Here is a 22,175-nt window from a genome sequence, read left to right as displayed (position 1 = left end):
GGAGCAGGCTTAGGGACCTCGGTAACCGTACTCGTCGAACTCGACAAAGAGTTCGCCGTGCAACCTAACCCATGAATCAGCTCGCTGAGTTTCTCGCCGGATCTTCTCAGCGGGTCGCGATTCCGATCCGGTAGTAGATTCATTCGCGAAGCAGCTACTCTTGAGTTGTTAGGTCTCCTTTGGAGGCGCTCGGGCAGCTGTTAGCAAATCCCACCCCTCCTGGCTGAGCCTTTGCTCGCCCACCTGTCCTGGTGAAACTGGAAAGGCCTCCGGGCCACCAGTAATCCTTCAATCATAAAAAAAAAAAAAAAAAAAAAAAAAAAGGTCCTACCCAGTAATTACGCAAATTATAATTTTGCGGGTTTCATTTTTATTACACGATGTTATTCCTTCACCGTGGAAGTCAATCGTGAACATTTGTTGAGTACGTATTTCATTAGAAAAATTGGTACCCGCCTGCGGGATTCGAACACCGGTGCATCGCTTCAACACGAATGCACCGGACGTCTTATCCGTTAGGCCACGACGACTTCAAAGATCAACTTATAGTGGTTGAAACCCCTAATTACTCTTAGATTTCTTTGTTGTTAGTTTATTTCCTCGTATATTCTTAATGTTTACCTACATATTTGAATCGATGCGATGACCTTATTTATTCTAGATACTAATCGCATCATACAATAAACCTGTATAAGTACCTGTAGCAACAAATATTTGCAAGTGCTCTTTACAACAAAATGAACTGTATGTTAATAATTCATGTCAACAGAGTCTTTAAATACACAATGCGATTTTTCTTTTATTAATGTATCATTCTAAAACAAATATTGAAAAAAAATATATATATATTTATATTTTTTTACAAAGAAATTTCTAGAAATCACAAGTAGATGTAGTTCTTTGTTTGTATTATATTAATCTTACAAAAATGGAGAATATTAAAGTCGAATGTAATAAAAATAAAAATGTTTTATTTTATTTTTAAGGTACACATTCCAATATTTACATCCAAACTAATGAACTTTTCTCATGAGCCTTTACGATAAAATAATCATACTGAAATTTCACAAATATATATTATACTTATGAACTATACAATAAACCCTAAATAAACTTAAATATTTACGTCAACCATTCTTCCTTTATCATATCGCATGCTTTTTCAGCTATCATGATAGTTGGTGCATTTGTATTACCTCTAACAATCAATGGCATAATCGAAGCATCAACGACTCTTAAATTTCTTATACCGTATACTTTTAATCTCGGATCAACAACTGCTTCTCTATCCCATTTAGGACCCATCTTACACGTACCGACTGGATGGAATATAGTTGAAGTGTAATGCGTTAATAGACAAATAAAATATTCATCTGAGCCCCAGTCAAACCCAGAGCACGCTTGTACAGGTATTTTTACATAGCTTGCACCGCTGATTTTGAATGCTTCTGTATTTTCTAAGCTTACAGCGAATCTTAAACCAGCTATTAGGACATCTAAATCTTCTCTGATCGTAAAGAATTTGGAATAAATCAAAGGTGGTCCAAATACCGGATCTGTTTGATTTAAAAGTATGTACCCTCTGCTTTTTGGGGTTAGTAACAGCGGCCTAGCTGACAAGCTGTCGTAAAATGATAGAGGGAATATATTCGTTGCTAAATATGTCGTAGGATCAGAATAAAACTCTTTAAAGTTTCGACCGTCAAAATGAAATTGAATATCTGGTGCTTGGTCATATGAAAATTGGGTTTTTATAAAAGCTGTTCCGCTCAGGGTCCCAGTGGCTGCTAATGGACCATTTTTCCTTGGATGTTGTGAGTAATAGTCGTATATTTCATTAACAAGTTGCCGTCCGTTAACCATCGTAGACGTTTTGTTAGATAAAGCTAGCACCAGAGCGTCTGTTGTTACATGATCTTGAAGGTTATGACCCACGTCTAAATCTGAAATAACTGGAATATTTAGGCTTTCTAGATGAAATCTAGGTCCGATTCCTGATAACATTAGTAACTTAGGCGAATTTATAGTACCACTACTAACAATAATTTCTTTTTTGGCATGTACCGTGAATAACAGGCCGTTTTTGAAATATTGCACCCCAAAAGCTGTTTTGCTAATTGGATCAATCAACACTTTTGTTACAAAAGCTTCACTGACAACATTCAAGTTTGGCCGCTTGTGACGTATGGGTCTAATAAAAGCCACGTTTGTAGACATCCTACGGCCCTCCTTAGATGTAGATTGAGCTATATCAGTTCCCAATTGGTTTTCAGCATTAAAATCTGTTACTGGAAGACCCTTTTCTTTGAAAGCTTCAACCAGCATCATAGTATTGATATCTATGTACGGGAATCTTTCAACGTTTAGTGGCCCTCTAGTGGAATGAAAATATTTATCCCGAGATTCGATATCTTGGTTATTTTCTGACTTCTTGAAATATGGTAAGACCTGGAAATAAATTAATACATGTATAAGTAGTGTTTAATTGTAAGTTGTACTGATATAAATTAAAAAAAAACACAGAGAAAACATTAATTATATAGTTTCACACTTATTCATAATATATTGTTTTGTATTCGTCTTCAATAACTTTTTAAACTAGTAGAAAGCATAAGACACATAATAAAGAATATTCGACATCGTTTATGGTCATTAACAATTCTAAGCCAAGCTGCTGCCTACTTCTGGGTATTTAGCCAAAATCTGGTATGATGAAATCATTATTATAGGGCCCATTAAAGTCTTATCTATTTATTTATCTTCAGCCCACAGTGGCCACTGGTGGACATAGACCTCTCTCAAGCTTCGCTACAACAACCAGTCATGGGCTGCCCGCATCCAGCGAATTCCTACGAGCCCCAATAAGTCGCAGGTCACCTTGTGGGAGGCCTACCCACGCTACATCATCCGGTACGCGGTTGCCACTCGAGAATTTTTCGGCCCTATCTGTTCTGCGTCGCAAACCTTTGGGCTATGTTGGATACGATGGTTTCCTGCGAATCTCCTTATTACTAAGTTGCCATCAGAGGAAAACTCCGAGCTTAGCCCTGTTCGTTGCTCTTTGGGTGACTTTTTGAGCCATCTGATACGGCCCATTGTGAGCGACCACGTCTCAGTGCCATAAGTCATCATCATTATCACTATATCTAAACTGAATTATAAAGATTTAATCCTTAACAGTGTTGTAAGTTAATCAATCAGTGATTAAAACGAGTCTCACGAACTGATTATAAAAAAATGGGTATACGTATTCTCATACCTCCCGGTAACTCCACCCAAGGTTTCCTAGTTCTGCCCATGCATCATAATCTCTTTTGTTTCCTCTCATGTAGACCATATAGTTCAATGCGCTGGAACCACCCATTGTTTTACCCCTGAAAACGAATTAAATACATTAAATAAAAAATCTTCCACCAATTTTATTATTATTATATTTATGTAGCTGTTCTTAAAAAATTAGGTTTGAAAACATTTAACCGTTTTATCATGTTATAATTTTTATGATTTAATGAAAGTTTTTACGATCCATTTAATATCTCGTTAACTTTTGTATCCGTGATTCATAAAAATCGTAGTAAAAACTTCTACATAGTTTCTCGAACAGCCAAATAAATGAAAATCAGGTTCGTATGTAGCGAATTATGTTATATTATATGTGCGTTATCAATAAACCCAAAACAAAACAAAAAATATTGTGCAAAATACAACATTAAATGTGAATCATAGAATATAAATGTCTGCAAATTAATGAAACTAAATCATTGACTAAGTAATATAGATTAGATCTAAATTTGAGGATTTTTTAATGTTATTCGAGTTGAGAACATTTAGGGGTTACGACAAAAAAAAAATCTTCCACCGAGCCGGTAAATGTGTAAGGTTGTTCTTGATAAAACTGTTCAGAACTTATACACTGTAAACTAATCTTGTAATTGTCTTTTAGCAAGATTTGGGCATCTGTCAAATATATTATGTCCTATAACGACTACCGCCACAAATCCTGTAATTAGGACAAGAGTGCTTTCAATGAGTATCTATGACATTTTGGATAGATAAACTCACGACTTGCTCAATTTCAATCAGTTATGGAATCTCACCGAAGGTAAAAGACGATGTGAAAATAAGTAAGGGAGTATGGGATGCACGAGTTTCTAGTCGAATAAATTGAACTAACGATACCCAAGAAAGGTCAGATGAGTCTCTGAGTTCACTAATGTTATAAGTCTACTAACAGGGAATACGATTTGAAAAGGACGTAATTCAAAAAGAATTTGAAATATTTAAAACATCCCATACTAATAGGTAGATATAATGAAAATGGAACAACGTCTTCCGTTTTTAGAGGATTTAATTAAAATCATATTAATTTCTAAGTTAATTACCGACGACAAATCGTGCTCAAATAAAGTGTAATACGTGCATTTTATTATTCATAAAATAAAATTTAGTTTTAAGATGTAGTGTTGTGATTTCTATGATGTTATCATTGTGCTGTGTCTTAATGACAGTTTTATGCTAGGTGACACAATAAAGTTCTTTTTTCAAAATTTTGATTGGCTACGATGAATTCCATTGTTGTTTCTGTTAGGATTTCGAAGAAATGTTGTTATAAGACATCCACTATGAAATGTGTCACTTGCAAAACTTCCAGGCAGTGTGCTAAGTAATGTAGTGTTAATTCACTCTGTGAGGTGTATTCTCATACACTTGCATTTAAACGTGAATGTAAACACGCATCCAGGTACACGTAATAGTGCTTATCGTCAAAGAGTGGTAGTTAATTGAAGCAAAGAGTGTCTTGTAGCTAATTTAATCTCAGAACGCACTAAAATAAAGTTACCTTTGCATCTGTAAGATATACAGAATGGCACACGATCCGGAAGCACTATGAGAGAATTATCTCTAGAGTCGGTTACCTGAATACTTAAAATTTTACTGTAGATCTAAATAAAATCATCTGAAGTGAATAGTTTTTACATTTGTGGCGATTATTTTAAGTTATGTATCGATGGCTTATGGATTTTATAAATATTGGTACAAGTAATTGTAATGTTTGTGTAAGCTCACCAATTGCGATTGTTTGTAATATAAACACGTCTAAATATTATGCTGACTATGTCGTCTGTCCTAAAGTAATGATATGTATTTTACAGTGTGGCCAAAATGATGTAATAGGTAATATGGCATGTTGATTTATTTGATCCTTGATATTATTGAGAAATTCTTGGTAAAAGGATCATTATTATAGTGAATGATAAAATTGAGATCTTCAAAAATTAGCACCGATAGTGAAACAACCATAGATAGTAAGATAGTTTTATTAAAATCCTAATAAGATTAAATTAAGAAACAGCGTCGTTTTTTAATTTTAATCCGTACAATCTTTCCATCTGTCTTTAATTAGATCAGATATTTTTTCACCGATCATTATAACCGGTGCATTTGTATTTCCACGAACTATTCTCGGCATTATAGAAGCATCAGCCACTCTTAAATGCTTAATACCATACACTTCCAGTTTAGGATTTACAACTGCTTCTAAATCATCACTCGGTCCCATTTTACATGTTCCCGATGGGTGAAATATCGTCGAGGTATATCTTGTAAATAAACACGCAAAATATTTATAACTTCCCCATTTATATGGTTTGCACGCACTGACTGTATTCCTTATAAATTTAACGCCCTTTTCTCGAAAGGATTTGGTTCTTTTCAATTCTGTAATAGATTTTAAGGCCGCTACTAAAGTGTCCATATCTTTTTTTACGGTGAAAAACCTTGAATATATCAAAGGTTGACCGAAAACAGGATGGGTTTTATTCAAAGTCAAATATCCTTTGCTTTCTGGCACCAACAGTATTGGTCTGACGTTTATACTGTCGTAATAGGAGAATGGTAATACATTTGTTTCTAAATAATTTGTTGGATCTGAATAGAACTCTTTAGAATTACGTCCGTCGAAATGTACTTGAATGTCTGGTAAGGATTCGTCTTTGTCGGCAAACTTAGTTCTTATAAAAGCAGTTAGCTGTAACGGTCCAGTAGCTGAAAGTGGGTGGTTTCTATTTCTAGTTTTATAATATTCTTTTACCTGGTCTATAATCTGGTTAGCCGGTATCATAGTAGAAGTTTTGTTTGTCAGTGACATTAACATGGCATTGGTGGTTACGTGATCTTGTAAATTGTGACCAACTTTTAAATCTTTAATCACAAATATATTTAATGCTTCTAATACGTCTTTCGGTCCAATGCCAGACAGCATTAGAATTTTAGGGGAATTCAGTGCACCAGCACTTAGTATCACCTCTTTTCTTGCATATACTTTATACCAGACGTTGTTTTTAATATATTTAACTCCATTAGCCGTTTTCTTGTAGCGTTCAATTAAAATTTTAGTCACCCGAGCGTTAGTACGTACTGTGAGATTGGTTCTTTTCTTTCTTATTGGCTTTATGAAGGCAGTATTCGTTGAGACTCTCTTCCCGTTTGCTGAAGTCGTTTGTGCTGTCATTGTACCTATTTGTTGCTGACCATTGAAGTCAACCAAAGGTAGACCAGTTTCATTGAATGCGTTTACTAACATTACGACATTGTCATCGACGTATGAAAAACGTTCAACATTAAGAGGGCCGTTGACGCCGTGATATTTTTTATCTATTGCTTCAATATCTTTGTTGTTTTCGGATTTCTTGAAGTAAGGCAGTACCTGAAATGAATATTCTTTAAACATTAATATTTCACTATGTATATAATATATAACATTTTCATGCAGCAACGAAAGCAATAACTTGGCAGAATTATATACAAAATTAATTTATTTAATAACGTCATAATTGGGTAAATATTAAGTAAATATTTAAGTTACTTTAAATTAGTCGAATTTGATCATAACATTAATTTAGCCACATTTAAAACTAGCTGTTCCATGTACAATGTTTTATATGATCGGAATAAAAAAGCATAATTAGAAAGTAAAAGTAATCAGGGGAGGGAGGAAATTAAAATGCATTTTTAGTGAATCAGCTATTCACGAACTTACCTCTTCATAGGTCCAACCTGAGTTACCTAAGGCGGCCCAATCGTCGTAATCTTTTTTATTACCTCGCATATATACAAGATAATTTATAGCACTTGACCCTCCCATAACACGTCCACTGCAAATCAGAATCAAATATGTACGCTATTATATATTAAACAATTCTACAATTTTCTCTAAGCATTTGATGATGGAACACAGAGGTTTTGTTAACAATAATGTGCTTTTCTTATATTTCAAGATTAAACGACTTGTCATCGGAGTACACAGGAAACACGTAAATCCTTTGTTAAAATTAACAATTGAAATGTGACATGCCTGTACATTTATAGAACGGAGAATTAAATAGTTTAACACCCAATCTCTGGTGTAGGTAATAGTTTGTACAATCACTGTTTTGTTGATAAATTAAGCACTAAAATCGCGTAAAGCTTTGAAGATTTTTCAATTTATCACTTCATCTTCTATCAGTTCTACCTCTATCTTATGAGTCATCGGAGAACACAAAGCACTGAGTAATTGGAACCAGTAAGTTTTCAGAGATCCGTCGTGGTCTAAAAGAATTATGTACTGTAGAGCAGTCTTGCGTTCTTGTTTGAAAGCCTTTTGCTCATGAAGTGATTGCTTCATTAGGGTAGCAGAGTAAGTAGAGTTCGTCTACTGCCAAATAGAAATCGTGACCCACTGCCAAGATCAGGTGGGTCTATCAAGACAAGCCTAAAGTGGCGATGGTCCTTAGCCTTGAGCGGAATCAGGGATCTAGCAGTCACGGTATACAGGTTATTGTGTTGTATTGCTGTCAATATATAGCATTCTGATGTATTGACCTGAAATTTGGCTGGATTGTGGCATTCAGATTATAATGCCTATGGGATTTCCTTCGACAGTCTCCCCTTTGATATTTCTAAATATTTCGCTTCCAAAGGTTGTCAAGATCTCAAGTATATAATTCAAGTTGACATCATTACGACGCGGTTACGTTCCAAGAAGTCTTTGTGGAACGTCGGGTCGTTGACATTGGATGTGTCGTTTGGAAGTAATCTACTCGGTACGCTTCATAAACATTCCTGGTTAATGTGTGAACACGTGTACGAGGAATTTTATGAGATATTCAGAAATACTGACAAAATGGGTTTTTCTTTCGAAAATCTTCATGGAAATATCGAGAAATTCAGTGCGTTCAGTTGTAAAAAACTTCAGAAAAATGAGGCGATATTTTTTTTGTTAGTAAATACTCGTAAATTGTTGAATTTGCTAGCTACGATTACAGTTCATGTGAGAGTAATGGAGTGTAATACGTAAACGGGATCGATCGGCCAAAGTCATGTCCAAATCAGGAACAAAATCTATCAAATTAAATAAGAACCATAAGCGTTTGTGAAATCATGCTAACACATTCTGTATTATACAGGGTGTCCAAAACGTAATGAAGAAGATATTTTTACTAGCTTATCATAAGAGGATTCGCCCGATGCTAGGTTATCGTTACCTTGTAGGACACCCTGTATACATAATTTATAAAATACAAATGAATTGTATCCTTTGTCTAATGGAATTGAGTAAGATTGTTTCAAGTGGGCATTCATTGAGTGTCATTTAATGAATCGGTAATGATATTTTTTTTATTCACCATAAAATATGAATCTGTTTTGTTACACTCTATCTTACCTGTACCAAGCACAAGTTTGCCCTCGCTGTGCTCTGCACGTCAACTCCTCGGGTTGAGTTCGATAATTCCAGTCGATGTTTGACCTAGCCAGTGCTGGAGCAAAACCTGGCACGCTGGTAACGTCTGGCTCTTCTGGACCGGCTTCAAGTAGCAAAACCTGCAGGTAGATTAATTTTTTTAATTTAGAAACAGCTGACAAACTATCATTAGCAATCTTATTTACAACAATAATGCCTTGTTAACAGACGATATTTCAGCATCCGTGAACATACTGTACTTCTTCCGCTTCGTATTATGTTTCCGCTATCTGACAATAGATGGCGTTGTACTTCTCGAGCGTTCTAGGTGCTATTCGATCGTGATATTCGTTCGACTATTCGGCGATAGATGGCGTAATAGTACTTAATAATCTACAGCACGAGTTTTGCTTTTTCTTACAAATTTCAAATCCATATTTAATTTTGATCAATATTATATCACTGTGGCTCCTATAAAAAAATGCTTAATTTACTGTTATTTAATACAATCAAAATAAGTTTGCTCTAAATAAAATAAAATTAATGCCAGCATTCAGGTTGCAACACACTCAAAAACTATTCAAAACGTAATACCAACATTGCGAAAACAGTTTTTGAAGCGAAAAAATAATGAGTGCACCTATGTATACTCCGCGCGCGAGCTCCGAGGATTCGGGGGCTGAGGAGGCGGGCGGGCGTGCACCGCGCCCGACCGTCGCTTCATACCCCGCACTCTCCCAGTACTAGTGTTGACCTTAACGTGAGAGTACGCTTACCGACTCGTTGTTTTTAATTTTGCGTTAGCAGTGTTAATTACGTGTGATTTTTAATATAAATAGTCTTATACTTATAAGTCTTTTTGTTTGTACAAATAGCTATTTAATTTGATGAAAAAGGAATGGCGAGCACTAGCATAATAAACATGTTTTAGCATTAGAGGAATATTACTAGCAAAAGGAGGACGTTGTCGAATCATTTATTATTGAAGTATGTGAGGAGAGTGACATCAAGAGGAGAGTACATGAAATTCTTCAACTACTGATTAATCTGATTGCGAGAGTAATTCATAAGATTTCAGGTTCATTTTGTTCAATAAAAATCAGTTCATTAAATGAAATTCATACGTGATCAATGGTTTTTTTTTTCAAGTATATAATACATTTTTCACTGGTGGTAGGACCTCTTGTGAGTCCGCACGGGTAGGTACCACCACCCCGCCTATTTCTGCCGTGAAGCAGTAATGCGTTTCGGTTTGAAGGGTGGCGTAGCCGTCGTAACTATACTGAGACCTTAGAACTTATATCTCAAGGTGGGTGGCGCATTTAGATTGTAGATGTCTATGAGCTCCAGTAACCACTTAACACCAGGTGGGCTGTGAGCTCGTCCACCAATCTAAGCAATAAAAAATAACAATAATAATAATACCCTCATAAAACTATTTTATAATTTACACTCGCACGGAAGCTTAAGATGTGTTAGTATCGATAGCGCAATATCGACTAATTACAACACTAGCTCATTACGTCAACATTCCTTAAAAATCCTCGGAGCTCGCGCGCGGACAGTACGTACATTCTCTCGGTCGCAGTTGCAAAGTTTGATTGAGTATAAACTATGAAAATTGAATTAACTGTACGAGTCCATAGTGAGCCGTTATGTTGATATATGGTAGTTGTTTTCATACACTACGCCACATCCCCTACCACTGTTTTGTACAATTATTATTTTTCAGATTGTTCTCTTCTTTGTCTCCACTTTTATCCCACTAGGTGGGGTCGGCATAGCGGATTTTTATATTCCATCCTCCTCTTTCAGCCGTCATCTCAATACTCACTCCTTTTTCTCTCATATCATCATTCACACACACACCATCCATGTCCTCTTCGGTTAACCTCTTCTCCCTTTCAGATTGTTAATAAAAAAAAAGTGATTTAAATTTTAACATTTTTGCTACTTCTTCCATTCAGAACTCATTCTAGAAGTTGTTTCTAAGCCTTTTTTTTTGGATGGAAGGGCGGCGTCTTATATAGAGCCCTTGTCGCTTGGCTAGGACGAATAGGCAAACTCAAAGGTTCTCAGCTAGAAGATATCGATCGACATCTCAAAGGCAGCTGGTTCGCGAGGGCATAATTTACTACCAAATCGGAATAACCTTAAACTAAGCGAATGTACAGTTATAAATATTAAATTATTTTTACAAGTACATTTGTTAAAGATATATCCCGAAATCTAATATAGATATTGATCAATAAACTACTTGAACTTGATTGGATCACTATACTAGAAGCCTTTGAAATTTATTTGTCAAAATAATTATTAAGGTGTCACATTCATGACTTCTGATTGATGTGAGTGTGCGAAAGAGACACCAAGATATTCCTATCACACTCGCACTCTTCTTTATATCTTTTTTCGTACAAAAATAATTAAGTGCGTTATACTTTCTTGTGCCCTCAAAATAATTTAAAACTTCATAAATTTCTTGCAGTTCTTTATTTAGATAGATAAAGATTCACTTTGAGAGTTCAGAATTAAAGAATGCGATCCCGAAGATTTGGTCAAACCTCTATTACTATGAAAAAAAATTAATTAGTACATGTGGCCGAATGTTCACTCGAACGTTAAATTATAATCTATATAATAATATTAATACGTGAAGCAAAAACTTTGTATCCCTTTTTACGAAAATTGCGCAGACGGAGGAGTATGAAATTTTCCACATTTATAGAGAATATAGAGAGGAAGTGCACAATGCCAATATTATTTTTAAAAAATGCATAAAAGATACATTAAATCAATAAAGAAAACACTACACACACTACATACCATGTATTTGACGCACGCACGCATGCATACTATTTATTGTCAAACTTTTGTTCTTGACGTCTGTTGTCAAATTGAGAATAGATTAAATATTGTTTGTCTTTGTTAATATTTTTTTATAGTGTAAGTCTTGGCGAAATTTGTGATTATAGAAGTATAAAATACAATCATAATAGTGTACAAACTTGCAATTCCAATTAATTATACTCGAGTTTCGACTACTGCGGGACCTCTAGTAAATAATTAATTCATTGTTTACTTTGAACAAATTAAACTTTAAAATAATTTTACCGTATAATATGTGCATACGTTTTAAACATTGTCGTATTTCATGAAAATTATTTAAATATTATTATTTTCCAATGGAAAACGTACTTGATAATGCATCAGAATATTAATTGAGCACGTTGTTTGTATCAAGCTTGTTTTAAAATGAAATATATTCCTTTGACTGCGTTGTAGGTCACCGGTGCCCTACGCGGCGCTCTGAAGTAATGTCGATTTCCGTTACTAAGGCGTCTGGATTGCCTATCTTTGCCTTTTTAATACGCTTTTATTAGCTTCAGATGTTATTATGTAACGGAATCTTTGAACATGATTTTTGGCCCCCCTCAAAACGTCGGATTAACTCGAAATTTGGTATCCTTATTAAGGACCGATGACAATTCAATATTAAAAAAAAAATGAAAAAAAAATCAACTAAAAAATTAAAAATAAATAATAGTTTAAAAAAACAAATAAAATACGCTTTTAGAGAAAATTCCACTAAAAAATAGAAAATAAATTTTAATAGTTGAGAATGTTATCAAAATAACCCTTCTACTCATATCTGTTCATAAAATATTTATAACTACTGATACCGTGCACCCCACGTTTTTTTACAATAAAATCATTTTTTCATACACTATTTTTAATTCTAATTTATTTTTTCTTTTTAATGTATATTTTAGTCTTTCAGGTCTCTTAGAAATAAAATAGAATTAATAAAAAAAATAGTATATGAAAGTATTTCGTAAATAGCTTTTGCGGTTGAATAAGATCAAGCGAATGTGTATACCTATATCGATTGGTGAAAGGCTATTACGTTTAAGCAATATTTTACTTAATACGCGACCTTTATTCCATTTTATATGGTACTAGGTGTACCCGTCCGCTTCGCTGGGCATTTAAAATTAACATTATTATTTCTCACCCCCACAAAGATTCTCATTACCAACGCCCCCGTAACTGATGTAGGGAGTCCAAAACTCATATAAATATTAGCCTATCCATTAAGTACATTTATTTTCTATATGGATACCAAGTTTCAAGTCAATCGGATGCACGGTTCAGTAGTTATAACGGAACATCCGTAAAAACCACTGTAAATTTATATATTAGTGTAGATTACGTCCAATGTCGCGTGGTTAGTGAAGTCCGTGGACATCACAGCATGATTACCGCTACCCGCTTTGACTTGTGAGGTCGAATCCTCAATGATATAGCAGTCCAAACTTTCGTCTCATTAGCTTTTATCAAGCGATTAATTTGGAATGTACCTACCTAATTTATTATATTGTATTTCCTACATATATTGTATATATTTACGATAAATTTTATTACGAAATATCCTCTTAGGCGTTCGTGTATTGAAGCCGTTATAAATTGAGGTTAACGATTTTATATTTTCTGATCACGTGATACGCGATGGATGCAGTCAAAATGGCCTTGAATTATTTTCTTATTTAATTTAATTACGTTTGAAATACCTTTGCGTCTCGGAGGGTATAATAATAAGTGCTCGTAGTGTGGTGGAACTTTGTACCCGTCAGACCGTGACCCAAATGTATATATTGCCGCTGTCCCAGAGTATTAAATATTCAGGTCCAAGTCTAGCATAGGACAGAGTTTCTTCACCTCTTCAGAGAGGGAGGACAATTAGTGGCACACGAGCTTAGTTAGGTGAACGAGCTCACAGCCCACCTGGTATTAAGTGGTTACTGGAGCCCATAGACATTCACAACGTAAATGCGCCACCCACCTTGAAATATAAGTTGTAAGGTCTCAAGTATAGTTACAACGGCTGCCCCACCCTTCAAACCGAAACGCATTACTGCTTCACGGCAGAAATAGGCAGGGCGGTGGTACCTAGCCGTGCGGACTCACAAGAGGTCCTACCACCAGTAAGTGTGTTTTTTGAGTGGTTGTGAGACTTTTTTTGTCCCTACACGATCATGGCTTTTTCAACTCTAGCCTACCCGAGATATGACATCTATTTGATATAACGCAACTACATATTTCGCGGCAGAAATGACCAAAGTGGTGTTATAGTCGTGTGGGCTCACTTTACGCACCACCACAACTAAATGAAGTGTAAATATGAGCACGGTTAATTAGCTAGTTAGGTCTTCAATTATGTTACGTCAATGTGTAAAGCAGGTCTACCGTATAAGAAGTTCTATTGTTCGGTTTTTATAGAAACCGCCATATGAAAGTGTGTGTATGTAATCTGTTTCCGTGGTTGCAACGCTCTAATTTGATATAAAAGTTGTTTGTGAAAAAAACATACTGTGAATTTTATATGTTTGTTGGATAAACCGAAAAAAGAAAAACTTTTTTAGTTTATAAATCTATATATACTAGAGGTCCCGCGGTAGTCGAAATTCGACTATAATTAATTGGAATTGTAAGTTTGTACACTATTATGATTGTATTTTATACTTCTATAATCACAAATTTCGCCAAGACTACACTATAAAAAATATTAACAAAGACAAACAATATTTAATCTATTCTCAATTTGACAACAGACGTCAAGAACAAAAGTTTGACAATAAATAGTATGCATGCGTGTGTGCGTCAAATACATGGTATGTAGTGTGTGTAATGTTTTCTTTATCGATTTAATGTATCTTTTATGCATTATTAAAAAAAAATATTAGCTTTGTGCACTTCTTCTCTATATTCTCTACTAGCGACCCGCCCTCGCTTCGCTTCGGAAACATTAAAACACACATGAAACCAAAAAAATAAAATAAAAAATAAATAAAAAAAAGTAGCCTATGTTCATCAGGGACAATGTCGGCTTCTAATGGAAAAAGAATTTTTCAAATCGGTCCAGTAGTTTCGGAGCCTATTCGAAACAAACAAACAAACAAATCTTTCCTCTTTATAATATTAGTATAGATAAGTGTGGAAAATTTCATACTCCTCCGTCCGCGCAATTTTCGTAAAAAGGGATACAAAGTTTTTGCTTCACGTATTAATATATACCTATAGATAAAAATGAATTGCTGTTCATTAGTCTCGCTAAAACTCGAGAACGGCTGGATCGATTTGGCTAATTTTGGTCTTGAATTATTTGCGGAAGTCCAGAGAAGGTTTAAAAGGTAGATAAATATGAAAATGCTCGGAATTAAATAAAAATAACAATTTTGTTTTTCCTTTGATGTGTTTATTTTATACAAAAGCTTAGGTCTTTTATTTATCGATTGAGGCACCACGAAGTCTGCCGGGTCGACTAGTATTGTAATAAAACTCATATTGATTCGATTTAGAATACAAAAACTCTTGTTGTAGGTACAAATTGTTGAACAACATATTTTTAGATTTTACTTTATTCTCGCAATGACGCATTTAGATTCAAATGACTATTAAACTGTCTGGTTGACATATTTGTTGTTCATTGTCTTAAAAACAACAAAAGTTTCTATAACATAATAGAACATAAACTATATTTATTAGCTTAGACAATATTATCTAAGCGACAGCAATCAGCATATTAATTTCACGTATATACATAGGTGATTATTTTTAAGACGCTTTTATTAGCTTCAGACGTATGTATGTTAGTATGTAACGGAATCTTTGAACATGATTTTGACCCCCTTCAAAACGTCGGATTAACTCTAAATTTGGAATACTTATTAAGGCTTATTTTGGCTTGCTTATTAAGCATGGGGTGCATGGTATCAGCAGTTATAAATGTTTTATGAACAGATATGAGTAGAAGGGTTATTTTGATAATATCCTGAAAAGCTCCCCACGCTTTTTTTACAATAAAAAAAAATTGTCTTACACTATTTTTAATTACTATTACCTGTTACTGGTGGTAGGACCTATTATGAGTCCGCACGGGTAGGACCACCACTCCGCCTAGTTTTGCCGTGAAACAGCAATGCGTTTCGGTTTGAAGGGTGGGGTAGACGTTGTAACTATACTGAGACCTTAGAACTTATATCTCAAGGTGGGTGGTGCATTTACGTTGTAGATGTCTATGGGCTCCAGTGACCACTTAACACCAGGTGAGCTGTGAGCTCGTGCACCAATCTAAGCAATAAAAAAATATTAAAAAAATTTAAATTTATTAAAATTTATTTTCTATTTTGTAGTTGGATTTTCTATAAAAGTTTTTTTTTTTTAACTGTTATTTATTTGTTTTGAATTCAAAGTGAAATAAAGAATGTGTAACGCACACTAACTAACCTTCCACTTCTTGACTTCAGAGAGACGATTAGCGACGACACAGCCCGCAGATCCAGCTCCGACAACAATAAAATCATATTCTTCTACTCTTGCTTCTCTTTTCTTCCGGTTCTCCTTCTTCGTGACTTTCTTTTCTCGAACACTCACTTTGCTGTCAGCTGCTTCGGCATCCGCGAAACGTTTGGAAACGTAATTAAAATCGAAAACCGGCGAATCGAAGGAGGAAAATTTAAAATCCGGCTTTTGGAAATCGAATACATCCGGCTTCGAGTGGAACGGTGATCCCGAATACGCGTGACTGTCTTCGGGTTCGCGACTGTGTATCTCACTGTTGTGATCGATGGAGAAGTCCATTGTCAGCAACGGCCCCACAGCCGTGTGTGATTTATCGATACCCGAATCCACGACCGGCCCTAATGGAATTCCCCGAGCGTAATCCGAACTCCGCGACCCACCGTAATCCCTGTACGGGTTTTTGTATATTTGTCGGTCATACGAATTCCCGAATAATTGAGCCAGCAACGATAAGTACATGAAGCCGATTTGCGAGCACTGGGTCAGAGGCGCGATCTGATCGGGACATACTTCGGATATGTCCGGCGGGGTCCAGGTTTGGGAGGCCATTTCGATTTTAGGTGTAATCTAGGCACGCGGCGCGCATAACAGTATTGTCTGCGTCTATCAACGACTTGGATTGTAATGAATCGTAAGAGCGGAGCGAGTGGTGTAATTTCTTAATAGTACTGTGTCCTTAACCGTTCGATATGCTTGTGGTTCCATTCATTGCTTGATAAAAATTTAATAAGAAATCAATTGTTTCGTAATTTCTTTTATGTGGACTTTGTAAATGGTTTCGAATTTAAGAGTTTTATGTCTAGTTTACTGGTGGTAGGACCTCTTGTGAGTCCGCACGGGTAGGTACCACTACCCTGCCTATTTTTGCCGTGAAGCAGTAATGCATTTCGGTTTGAAGGGTCGGGAAGCCGTTGTACTGTACAAACGGGAACTCAGAACCCATGTCTCAAGAAGGTCATTGACGTGGTTGATATCTATTGGCTCAGGTGATCAGTTGGCACCAGGTGGGCTGTAAAATCGTCCACCCATCTTAGCACTTTAAAACAAACGGGAGCTCTGGTATGATGGGCTCATAGCCCACTTGTTGTTAAGCGGCTACCGGAGCCTTTGTATATAACAAACTAAATACTGCCCCCTACCATTAGAATACCAGAGACCCTGGTTGTAACACGATAAATACTGCCGCCCGCCACTATAAAGCAGCTGTGTATTCTGGATAACAAAAATGAGCGATACCACCTACCCAGGCAGGTTTGGATCATGCTTCTGGTTTAAACTTATAGGCATATCTACTATTTGCTTTGCGTTAAAACTAAAGTAACGACTTGCCATTAACAGTAATTATTATTACGACATGTGTTGCTAACGGCTAACTAAACTTTCACTGCGGTTGATCGCAGTGCCAATGGCCACAATTCCGGCATTCCGTCGCTGTAGGGGGCAAGGAGAATTAGACTCTGCGCCGAACACGTCGTCTTGCCCCCCGCCTTGGGTCCGTTGGGTCCTCGTGCCCCCGATAAGTACACCGTGTGTAATTGGTTTCCAAATGATTCTTCTCCACCTGATAATTGATCGGTCTAAGCGATAAGACCGCCAAAATTATACTTTTTTTAACGTTTTCATTTTTTTGGTGTACAATAAAGAATACTATCACTCTCTCACTCTCTCGCTATTTCTCTATCTCTTTAATATAATGGTATAGTTAGTGATTACATAATAAGATAGTTGAATTTGATGCAGGATTTGACTTCCGCTGGTTGGCAGCTGAGTTGGACTTTCTTCGCAGCCTCCAGTGTATTCTTTATTATCTTCGTTCTTGCACATGCCTCGGTTGGGTTTTGTCTCTTTGTTAAACGACTAGGCGATTTGATCGGTTCGCGTCCAACACACCCCATCTGTAGTCACCGACGCGTATACAAAGACCCAATTTTGGGTAAGGACCCCAAAAGAAATGCGTTTTTACGTAATGTCATGCCGGTAAGAGTAACGCCATCTATCGCCGAATAGTCGAAACGAATATCAAACGAACTCGTAATGCCAAGAAAGCTCAAAAACTACAACGCCATCTATTGTTAGATAGCGGAATCACACATCGAGGCTACTCGACTTGCCCAGAATGTTGTCGATAAATCTAGGGATGTTGTTTCGAAAATAAAAGCGTTGCAGAGATGGCACGAAGCAGTTAGTAATCGGAACTACTCGAAGCGAAACAGCGAACGGATCACCTGAAGCGAAGCGGAAGAAGTGAATTGAGAATTTTAAAGTGTTCGTTAAGTGTTCTAAGTATTGAATACAGTTTTAATTTGTACTTCAGTAGAATTTTTATTTATCCCGAAGCCCAAACGCGTAGCAGTTACGACTTCTATTTCATTATTAACTCTGAATTAACCGGAGTATCAATTTTGCGATTACAGATAGAACTTCCGATTTGTTAATAATTAAACATTTAATTACTTACGTTCATTGATAAACATTACTCTCATAGAGCAATAAACTGATTTATAATATCAATAAAGCACTCACGATTCGCAAATTTGCATTGTGTTTTCGTGTTTGTGTTGATCAGCTAATTGAAGTAATCACGAATTGAGAATTATTTTAGCTGTAGTTTGGAGATGAGTGTTGATTCAAAGACCGCGCTATTAGATTATCCAAAATCGGAACTGTCGATTACTAATTGTTTATTCCCATTGAAGGCACATAAGCTTATCTGTCACTAGGTGATAAGTGATTTTAGTTGCTTGTGAATTTCGACAAATCTTATACCTTTAAACGAGTGATTCTTGTATATTTATAGATATATATAATCTAAATCTCGGAAACGGCTTCAACGATTATCATAAAATTTAGTATACAGGGGATTTCGGGGGCGATAAATCGATCTAGCTACGATTTATTTTCAGAAAATGTTGTTTTATTCGGGTTTTCAATAATCAACTCTTCCCGACATCTATTGGCGAATAATAATACTATTTTTCTTAATTGAGGGCAACTGACCGCTTTAAAGACACAACGAGATGGTGTTATCAAAAAAAAAACCAGCAAAGCTCGGTCATCATCTAGTTAATCTTTAAGTAAGATTCTGTTCTGTGGATTTTCTGTGGATGAATGTAGTAGTAGAAATTGGATAGATAATCCAGTCATCGAAAACATTTGGACCATACAATGCAAAACGTAAAGTAAATATTATGTAGGTTTCTCAACTGGCCCAGACGTTTGCCCAAACGATATTATGTCAATGTTCACTACAAAATGTTATTTCCTATATGTCTATACGCAGGTAGTTGCCACCATCATTTCCATGTTTTCTCGCAGATATCTCATTGTACGATGCTACATTATAATATAACAGCGCCTATCAACATCCTCTAGTTTTGTTTTTACCATCGCACCGCCCGCTACTGGAGTAGAGTTCATCCATACTGCTTGGAGCCACTGCGTTCATCCACAGTTCGTCTCCAGAGATATTTTTTGCCACGTACCATCCAGCTTTGGAATGAGCTCCCCTCGACGGTGTTTCGAGCGCTATGACATATCCTTCTTCAAATGAGGTTTGTGGAGAGTACTTAACGGTAGGCAGCGGCTTGGCTCTGCCTCTGCCAGCTTTTTTGAAGTCCATAGGCGACGGTAACCACTCACCATCAGGTGGACCGTATACTGCTCTGCCTAAAAGGGCAATAAAAAAAAACCTCTAGACAAGAAAACCAAAATTCTCTGCGGTGGAAACAGATAAAATCACGATTTACATGTAAAATATTACTTATTAGGAGATCGCGGTGCTTACCCCATACAGTTTAAAAAAACATCTTAATGACATCACAGATTCGAATTTAAATTTTTTCACAATCAGAGGCGTTACTATTTTGGTCCGTCGACGTATTTTTTTTCGGTCCCTGAACTAATAAAAAATAAAATCAAAGCAGTCTTGCTTTCAAATTCTCAGAATATTCTAGATCATTCTAGCGTGTCTTTAACGAATCGTAAATTCTATATAATACAACCTATGCAATCAAACACAATAGGTATGATTGTAATGCCGTAATTTCGAAGTTAATTTATATTCTATGTATTTACAAAATACAATTTTTCACAGATAAGAAAACCGAAGTAACAAAAACAAAATAACAATATCGTTAATGTAGTCAAAGTCTAAGATACGCTATGAAGGGTAAATCAAAAACTATTGGTCAGACCTTGAAATAATATAAATAGTATATAAGAAGCAACAGCTTTCAAATAAAACAAAACTATTGTTAAAATCAGTTCAACTAATAAAGGTCTGAAGTGACACGCATAAAAAATACACTCGAATTAAGAAACTCTTCCTTTTTGAGTCGGTTAAAATATACTAAAAATAATGTTTAACCCTATGACGGCCGTGTGGGTCACCGGTGTTCTATGCGGCGCTCGGCGAATTGTCGAAAATCCTGTGGCCTAACATTGCCTTCTTTTGTTTGTTACTGTATGTTTTAGTATTTTAGGACCCTTACAAAAAGGTTTGTTCTCAGTATTTTCGGTTTCGTTTTTCCCAGAGTCTAGTAGATATTCCGGCGCCTTAGTAACAGAGATCGACATAATATATCGATTATATTCATATCGATTATCTCTTCTTTCTTTCTGGTCGTTCCCTCAATGCTGAGGATCGTGACTGTATGTCAATCTTCTCCACTCGGTCAGGTTCTGCGCTATACGTATCGCTCCCGGTACGCCTCCAGTCACTTCCTTGAGTTGGTCCACCCATCTAGATGGCGCTCTTCCTCTAGTGCGCTTCCCCTCCATTTGTCCGAGAATTATGAGTTTCTCCAGGCTGTCCAATGGGGATCACATTATGTGCCCAAAGAAACTCCGGATCCTTTTCTGGCACGTAGTCAACAGGCGCTTGGTGTCCTTCAGCTCTTCGAGGATGGAGACATTGGTTCTCATAGCTGTCCAAGGAATGCGTAGCAGCTTATCGATTATATTATATTCATAATCGATAAGGGCACCGGTAACCTACGTGGCATTGAAAGGATTAAAAATATAAATTTAAATGTGTATGTAGAAAAAGGAAAGTCGTTGAATAACAAAGTTTGAATTGCGACCCCATGTTTCAAGCAGTGTGGCCATTGTTATGTTCTTATTACTATAACTCCCAGTGACATAAGCGGTTACTAGGTGGGCAGAAAAACTATTTACGCGTCTAGTGTTTAAAAAGTCACCCAATTTACAGTCACAGACTCTTGGACGTTTTTGTTAACTACTTTAGAAATTTCACCACTAACGCTTTGAGAAGACAATTTGTTTTTTTTTTTTTTTTCACTCGATCACACCCAACGAATTTCCGAAAATCGAACGTGACTGTTTGATTCTAGTGCATTAAGAAACAGCTATTTAAGTCAAATTGGTGTGTTTATTGCATTTTTTTTTTCTTTCGCAAATCGAAAACTATTGACACGTTTTTGAAGTTTCAAATTGTATCACGTTCAGCGAACAAACAAATCATTGACGTAATCGCGAAGACAAGTTTTGTGACTTGTGTGCATTTTTTAAGTCAATAAATTTGTCTTTTTTTATTGCTTCGACGGTTGGACGACCTCACAGCCCACCTGATTTTAAGTGGTTACTGGAGCCCATGGACGTCTACAACGTAAATGCGCCACCCACCTTGAGATATAAGTTTTAAGATATCAGTATAGTTACAACGGCTGCCCCACCCTTCAAACCGAAACGCATTACTGCTTCACGGCAGAAATAGGCAGGGCGGTGGTACCTACCCGCGCGGACTCACAAGAAGTCCTACCACCAGTAATTACGCAAATTATAATTTTGCGGGTTTCACTTTTATTACACGATGTTATTTCTTCACCGTGGAAGTCAATCGTGAACATTATGTTCATATGCTCCTTATAATAGTGTAGTGATGTGTAGTTTTTTCGAATTTAGCAAAATTGTAGACACGTAGGCAGAACGGTGGTTGGTTACCTACCCGTGCGGATTCAGAAGACTTCCTGCCACCAGTAATAACGGAAATTACAATTTTGCGTGTTTGATCTTTAATACACGATGATCGTACATGATTGATAAAAATATGAGTATATTAAAATTACTTTTA

At 36.2% G+C, this 22,175-nt stretch overlaps 1 protein-coding gene across 1 annotated transcript; it reads right to left on the bottom strand.

Annotated features, from left to right (window-relative positions):
- Positions 1-951: 951 nt before the first annotated feature.
- On the bottom strand, positions 952-16,705 carry LOC101739772 (glucose dehydrogenase [FAD, quinone]). The gene is made up of 4 exons (XM_012697693.4): positions 16,010-16,705; positions 8,705-8,862; positions 3,260-3,374; positions 952-2,448 (listed from the first exon to the last, which is right to left on the bottom strand). The coding sequence occupies exons 1-4, from the start codon at positions 16,631-16,633 to the stop codon at positions 1,123-1,125; spliced, it is 2,223 nt and encodes a 740-aa protein (XP_012553147.2). The 5' UTR covers positions 16,634-16,705; the 3' UTR covers positions 952-1,122.
- Between the last annotated feature and the right edge of the window lie 5,470 nt (positions 16,706-22,175).

This window comes from Bombyx mori, chromosome 28, assembly GCF_030269925.1.
Source record: "Bombyx mori chromosome 28, ASM3026992v2".
Taxonomy (NCBI): Eukaryota; Metazoa; Arthropoda; class Insecta; order Lepidoptera; family Bombycidae; genus Bombyx; species Bombyx mori.
Note: the sequence above shows the minus strand (reverse complement) of the source record. Positions and strands in the feature narration are given on the sequence as shown.

Excerpts from the sequence above, each read along its gene's own strand:
- LOC101739772 (XM_012697693.4), bottom strand. The coding sequence starts at position 16,633 with ATGGCCTCCCAAACCTGGACCCCGCCGGACATATCCGAAGTATGTCCC. Across the intron at positions 8,863-16,009 it reads CTGAAGTCAAGAAGTGGAAG|GTTTTGCTACTTGAAGCCGG; the intron begins GTTAGTTAGTGT and ends ATCTACCTGCAG. Across the intron at positions 3,375-8,704 it reads CAAACTTGTGCTTGGTACAG|GGGTAAAACAATGGGTGGTT; the intron begins GTAAGATAGAGT and ends ATTCGTTTTCAG.